This window comes from Arachis stenosperma, chromosome 10, assembly GCF_014773155.1.
Source record: "Arachis stenosperma cultivar V10309 chromosome 10, arast.V10309.gnm1.PFL2, whole genome shotgun sequence".
In the NCBI taxonomy this organism is placed as follows: domain Eukaryota; kingdom Viridiplantae; phylum Streptophyta; class Magnoliopsida; order Fabales; family Fabaceae; genus Arachis; species Arachis stenosperma.
The window spans coordinates 41411552-41419482 of record NC_080386.1 but is presented as its reverse complement, the minus strand read 5'-3'; the positions used below and the strand labels follow the sequence as shown (position 1 = coordinate 41419482).

General features: G+C 33.4%; 1 protein-coding gene across 1 annotated transcript; it reads left to right on the top strand.

The window, feature by feature from the left end:
• Positions 1–4556: 4556 nt before the first annotated feature.
• On the top strand, positions 4557–7683 carry LOC130957012 (uncharacterized). The gene is made up of 2 exons (XM_057883920.1): positions 4557–5103; positions 6752–7683. The coding sequence occupies exons 1-2, from the start codon at positions 4557–4559 to the stop codon at positions 7681–7683; spliced, it is 1479 nt and encodes a 492-aa protein (XP_057739903.1).
• The last annotated feature ends 248 nt before the right edge of the window (positions 7684–7931 follow it).

Here is a 7931-nt window from a genome sequence, read left to right as displayed (position 1 = left end):
TTGAAGGAGCACCCATCATCTTCCAAACTAAAGGTTGTTGAGTTCTAATCTTAGCCTTAACTCTGTGATAATTGTTCTTATTATTAATTTACCTTAGAAGTTATATATGAGTAGTAGTAATTAGTATATCTATTTTGATTTTATCTCCAATTAAGCTATAATTTATTTTACTCATCATCATCAAACATGAATAAAATAGTAGATTTTTAGAATAAAGAGGCAATATTTTATTTTCGAGTTCTTAATAAGGAAAATTCTAATTATTTGTATGTGGTGGCAATACTTTTTGTCTTCTGAATGAATGCTTGAACAGTGCATATTTTTTATATTGAGTTTTATGAATATTAAATTTGTTGGCTCCTGAAAGAATGATGAACAAGAGAAATATTATTGCTGATCTAAAAAATCATAAAATTAATTCTTGAAGCAAGAAAAAGCAGTGAAAAAAAAAGAAAAAAAAAAGCAAAAGAGGTAGAATAATCCAATAGCCCTTTAAATCAAAAGGCAAGGGTGAAAAGGATCCAAGACTTTGAGCATCAATGGATAGGAGGGCCCAAGAAAATAAATCGAGGCCTAAGCGGCAAAATCAAGTTGTCCCTAACCATGCGCTTGTGGCATGTAGGTCCAATTGAAAAGCTTGAGACTGAGTGGTTAAAGTCGTGATCCAAAGTAAAAGAGTGTGCTTAAGAACTCTGGACACCTCTAATTGGGGACTCTAGCAAAGCTAAGTCACAATCTGAAAAGGTTCACCCAGTTATGTGTCTGTGGCATTTATGTATCCAGTGGTAATACTGGAAAACAAAGTGCTTAGGGCCACGGTCAAAACTCATAAAGTAACTGTGTTCAAGAATCAACATACTAAACTAGGAGAATCAATAATACTATCTGAACTCTGAGTTCCTATGGATGCCAATCATTCTGAATTTCAAAGGATAAAGTGAGATGCCAAAACTGTTCAGAAGCAAAAAGCTACTAGTCCCGCTCATCTAATTGGAATCTGAGCTTCACTTAAAACTCTGAGATATTATTGCTTCTTAATTTCTTTTTATCCTATTTTATTTATCTAGTTGCTTGTGGACAAGCAACAGTTTAAGTTTGGTGTTGTGATGAGTGGATATTTTATACACTTTTTGGGGGTAATTTCATGTAGATTTTAGTATGTTTTAGTTAGCTTTTTGTAAATTTTTATTAGTTTTTAGGCAAAAATCATATTTCTGGACTTTACTATGAGTTTGTGTATTTTTCTGTGATTTCAGGTATTTTCTGGCTGAAATTGAGGGAGCTGAGCAAAAATCTGATTCAGGCTGAAAAAGGACTGCTGATGCTGTTGGATTCTGACATCCCTGCACTTGGAATGAATTTTTTGGAGCTACAGAAGTCCAATTGGTGCGCTCTCAATTGGGTTGGAAAGTAGACATACAGGGCTTTCCAGCAATATATAATAGTTCATATTTTGCGTGAAGATAGACGACCTAAACTGGCATTTAACGCCAGTTTCATGTTGCAGTCTGGCGTTCAGCGCCAGAAACAGGTTGCAAGTTGGAGTTCAACGCCAGAAATAGGTTACAACCTGGCGTTCGACTCCAGAAACAGCCCAGGCACGTGAGAAGCTGAAGTCTCAGTCCCAGCACACACCAAGTGGGCCCCAGAAGTGGATTTCTGTACTATTCATCTTAGTTTACTCATTTTTCTGTAAACCTAGGCTACTAGTTTAGTATTTAAACAAATTTTAGAGACTTATTTTGTATCTCATGATATTTTAGATCTGAATTATATACCTTTTGACAGCATGAGTCTCTAAACTCCATTGTTGGGGGTGAGGAGCTCTGCAGCGTCTCGATGAATTAATGCAATTATTTCTGTTTTCCATTCAAATACGCTTGTTCCTATCTAAGATGTTCATTCGCGCTTCACTATGAATAAGGTGATGATCCGTGACACTCATCACCTTCCTCAATCCATGAATGTGTGCCTGACAACCACCTCTGTTCTACATTAGATTGAATGAGTATCTCTTAGATTCCTTAATCAGAATCTTCGTGGTATAAGCTAGAATCCATTGGCAGCATCCTTGAGAATATGGAAAGTCTAAACCTTGTCTGTGGTATTCCGAGTAGGATTCCGGGATTGGATGACTGTGACGAGCTTCAAACTCGTGAGTGTGGGCGTAGTGACAGACGCAAAAGGATCAAGGGATCTTATTCCAACATGATCGAGAACCGACAGATGATTAGTCGTGCTGTGACAGAGCATTTTGACCATTTTCACTGAGAGGATGGGAAGTAGCCATTGACAACGGTGATGCCCTACATACAGCTTGCCATGGAAGGAGCCTTGCATGTATGAAAGTGAGAAAGCATTATGTTGCAGGAATTCAGAGGACAAAACATCTCCAAAACTCCAATATATTCTCCATTATTGCGTAACAATTATTTATTTTATGCCCTTTCACTTTTTACAATTAAAACTAAGAATCATTATTGATATTATATCCTGACAAAGAGTTACAGGATAACCATAGGTTGCTTCAAGCCAACAATCTCCATGGGATTCGACCCTTACTCACGTAAGATATTATTTGGATGACCCAGTGCACTTGCTGGTTAGTTGTGCGAAGTTGTGAAGAATTGTGATTTCCAATTTTGTGCACCAGTAATAAAAAATAAAACAGATTTCTGATGCGAGACATTTTTGCCAAATCTTAAATTATTTTAAAATATTTTTATCAATAACAAAATTTAAAAATATTTTTATTAATAATAAAATAATTCGGATACATTTTGAATGAACTATCCTTTGAATAAACAATCAGAGGCTCACTGAATTTGTGCATCTTGGACTCACCAACTTTAACTTCAGCACCCCAAAACTCCGTTGTACTCATGCCATTCTTGTTGCATTCATTACATTAATCTTATTTTTAAATATTAATGATTATATTTTATATAATACAAAAATATAAAATCAATTATAATATAATTATTGACTCTTGTACGCAGGGACGGATACATGGGATAAGTAGAGGCCTGGACCCCCAACTTTAAAAAAAATACTAGTATAAACTAAAAGGCCTAAGTGCTCAACCCAAATAAAATATAATGGTTTTCAAATTTTTTTAAAATTCTAAATAATAAACACTACATGTAACATTCTCTTTTTTTTATGCTGTTCCTTTTGATTTGACATTGAAAGTTTGAAACGTTTGGTCTTCTCTTCTCTTGGACCACGCTGCACGCCTTTACAGCCTCGCTTCGGTCTTCAATATTCACTACTCTAATCATTCTACTTTTTATTTTTTATATAATTGTATAAAATTATTAATTAATAAATCATATTTTTTGACTATAAAATAATATAATTTTATCTTTTTTGTGATCAAATAAATTATAGATAAATAGCTTATTCATTTTTAGAATTTATTCTCTTTTTTTATTTTTTATTTTTAGTGAAATTGAGAATGACTTAGTAAAAAAATATTGTTGTTGATGTTTAATTAATAAAAAATATTCAGACTTTGTTTATTCATGTGAGTATATAATTATTTAAATTTTGTTTTCAGGTAACAGGAAATTAGAACATTTTATAATGAGAAAGCAAAGTAAAATTGATGCAATTTTTAAGAGAAAAGTTACTGATGATATTGGAGTTCAAACAAGTCAACCCTCTAATCTTGTTTCACAAGAAGTTCAAGTAAGTGAACTCTCTAATCTTACTCAAAATACACATCAACAAAAAGTCAAAGTTCCAAGATTAGAAAGAGATGTTGATATCTCTTTACTAGAAAGGGATCCAGGAAAGCGACGTCCAATTTGGCAGTATAATGTCAATGAACGTGATAAGATTCGTAGAGCATACATAATAGCTAGGCCATACCAACCAACAAATATTAGCTATCCAGCTTCTGGTAATAACAATCACCATCGATATTTTCAATCTTCTTGGTTTAAGAAATTTTCAAGTTGGTTAGAATATTCACCAGAAAAAGATGCTGCTTATTGTTTGTCTTGCTACTTGTTTGGTAAACATTATGGTGCTCGCAATGATGGAAAAAAATGCATTTTCAGAATTAGAATTTAGTAATTGAAAGAAAGTAAATAATGGAGTGAATTGTGCATTTGTATGTCATGAGGGTTCTATTCCTAATTCTCTCCATAATTTATGTGTGAAATCTTGTGATGATTTAATGGCTCAATCTAAGCATATAGACAAAGTTCTTGATAGGCATAGTGATGAAACTATTGCAAATAACCCCTTAAGGTTGAAGACATCTATTGATGCTATTCGATGGCTTGCATTTCAAGCATGTGCATTTAGAGGCGATGATGAAAGTCCTAGATCTTTGAATAGGAAAACTTTTATTGAGTTAATTAAGCTTTTGGCTTCCTGAAATCAAAATGTTAATAATGTTGTTCTTGAAAATGCTCTTGGAAATGCTCAATATATATCTCCCGGTGTTCAAAAAGATATATTACATATCTTTGCTAGAAAATGCGTGAAATGCTCAATATATATCTCCTAGTGTTCAAAAAGATATATTACATATCTTTACTAGAAAAATGCGTGCAACAATTCGAGAAGAAATTGGTGATTCTAAATTTTGTATAATTATTGATGAAGCAAGAGATGAGCCAAAACGAGAACCAATGTCTGTGGTTTTGACATTTGTAGACAAGCACAGTTATGTTCAAGAAAGATTTTTTTATCTTATACATGTTTCTGATATGTGTTCTTTGACATTGAAAACAAAAATTTTATCAGTTCTTTCTCGTCATAATCTTGATGTTCAAAATCTTAGGGGACAAGTGTATGATAGAGCTAGTAATATGCGTGGTGAATGGAATGGATTGCAAGCTCTATTTTTGAAAAATTGCCCTTTTGCTTATTACATTCACTGTCTTGCTCATCGATTACAATTAGCACTTGTTTCTGCAGCCAAAGAAGTTTGCTATGTTCATCAATTCTTTTCAAAACTTACACTAATTGTGAATGTTGTGACTGTTTCTCCTAAACGTCATGATCAGTTAAGGGTTGCTCAAGCGAATAATGTTGCAAACTTAATTGCCGATGATCAACTTGTGAGAGGTAGTGGACTTAATCAAATTGGTACTTTGCAAAGAGTTGTAGATACTAGATGGGGGTTGAAAAACCCCATTTGTAGGGTTTATCTTGTATTGATTTTAGGGGATTTTATAACCTTTTATCCACATTTATCCATTGAAATAGCATGGTTTTATAACTTCTCCTTTAATTGTGCTTAAGAGTGAAAACATGCTTTTTAGGTCTTAAAATAGCTAAATCTAATTCTCCTTGATTCCATTAGATGCCTTGATATATTTGTTAAGTGATTTAAGGTTTAGGAGGCAAAGATTGGATCAAGGAAATGAAGAAAGAAGCATGAAAAGTTGGAGAACTCATGAAGAAATGAAAGAACCGGAAAGCTGTCAAGCCGACCTCTTCGCACTTAAACGACCATAACTTGAGCTACAGAGGTCCAAATGATGCGGTTCCAGTTGAGTTAGAAAGCTAACATCCGGGGCTTCGAAACGATATAATATTTGTCATAGTTGCTACATGTATGGTGGCGCGCACGCGCAAAGTACGCGCACGCGCCGTTGCTGCCACCTGGTTCACTTAAAGCAAAACGTGGCCAGCGAATTCTAAAGCCTTGTGGGCCCAATCCAACTCATTTCTGATGCTATTTAACCCAAGGAGTGAAGAGGAAAACATATGTTAGTTACCATTAGTTCATTTCCACACATTAGGATTAGTTTAGGAGTAGTTTCTAGAGAGAGAATCTCTCACTTCTCTCTAGGATTAGGATTAGGATTAGTTCTTAGGTCTAGGTTTTAATCTTTGCTTTCTTCCACTTCTATCTCTCAATTTTTTGTTGTTACATTCATCTTCTTCTACTCTTTTGTTGTAATTTCCTTTATGTTGTTCTTATATTTTGTTGTAGATCTAGTATTGTTCCTTCTACATTCTTCCAATTCAATAAGAGGTAATTCATACTAAATGTGTCTTCTTTGCTTTTCTATTGTTGATCTCTTGTTTTTGTAGTTGTAGATTCCTTTAATTCTTGCATTTAATAATGTTTACTTCTATTGCACTTTATGTGTTTGTTGAAATGTCTCTTTTAGTTTTAGTGTAGATTTTGTTCCTCTTGGCCTAGGTAGAGTAATTAGTGACACTTGAGTTATCTAATTCCTTTGTTGATTGATAATTGGAGAGATTGCTAATTGGTTTGGAGTGCACTAAAGCTAGTCTTTCCTTGGGAGTTGGCTAGGACTTGTGGCTCAAGTCAATTCATCCACTTGACTTTCCTTTATTTAGTAAGGGTTAACTAAGTGGTAGCAATGAACAATTCTCATCACAATTGAGAAGGATAACTAGGATAGGATTTCTAATTTTCATACCTTGCCAAGAGCCTTTTATAGTTGTTAGTTTATTTTCATTGCCATTTACTTTCATGCTTCTTATCAAAACCCCAAAATAACTCACAACCAATAACAAGACACTTTATTGTAATTCCTAGGGAGAACAACCCGAGGTTTGAATACTTCGGTTTATAAATTTAGGGGTTTGTTACTTGTGACAAACAATCTTTTGTATGAAAGGATTCTTGTTGGTTTAGAATCTATACTTGCAATGAGAATTCATTTGTGAATTCTAAACCGTCAAAAATCTAATCATCAGGGGTCTCATTTGAATTCTGTACGTAGCTTGCTATGCATGTTTGATGCTACTTGTGAAGATCTTGAAAAAAGTACTGAAGAAGGTAATTTCTTCACTCGTGGTGATGCTAGTGCTGCTTATGATGCTATCACATCCTTTGAATTTGTCTTTGTTTTGCATTTGATGAGAAATATTTTGGAAGTTAGTCATAATCTTTGTCAAGCTTTGCAACGAAAAAATCAAGACATATTGAATACTTTAACTCTGGTTTCTACTACCAAGAATTTAATCCAACGAATGAGAGAATCAAGTTGGGAGGCTTTCATAAAAGAAGTTATATTGTTTTGTGAGAAATATCAAGTTGAAGTTCCTGATATGAATGCATTGCATATTCCTAGAAGAGGCCGAACTCGCAAAATTGTTGACCAAATTTTAGTGGAGCATCATTACCGTGTTAATTTATTTTTGGCTGTAATTGATACACAGTTGCAAGAGTTTAATGGAAGATTCAATGATAATATGGTAGAATTACTTACTTTAAGTTCAACTTTAGATCCCAGAGATAATTATAAGTTCTTCAGTGTCAACAAAGTATGTGAATTAATAGAACGATTTTATCCAGGTGACTTCAGTGACCAAGAGAAATTTCACATTATGCAAGCTCAACATTATGAACTTGATGTTCCTAATCATGTTGAGTTAACTAACTTGTGCACAATTTCAGAGTTATGTCAAGGATTAATGAAGACAGGAAAGTCTTTAACATATCCTTTGATTGATCGTTTGATTCGCTTGGTATTAACTCTCCCTGTTTCAACTGCTACAACTGAGAGATCTTTTTCAGCTATGAATATTGTGAAGAATAGACTCATAAATAAAATGGAAGATGAATTTTTTACTAATTATCTTTTGATTTACATTATGAAGAAGATTGCTGAAAGATTTGACACCGATTCTATTATCGATGAATTTTATGATATGAAGAATCGACGTGTACCACTTCGTCAGTAAAAGGTATGCATATTTTGTTTGTACTTTAAATATATATTCTCTATCGGTATATTTTTGTAATGCATCTTATATTATAATTTATTTACATATTTCTTTAATATTATATATGTTATTGGCCTCCCACGATAACATTTCTGGATCCGTCCCTGCTTGTACGTAAATAATATTTATAATTTGAAAGTTTTGAATTTGATTATCTATTTTAGTTATTTTGAAATCATTTTTAAAAAAATTAATTTGTACAAGCA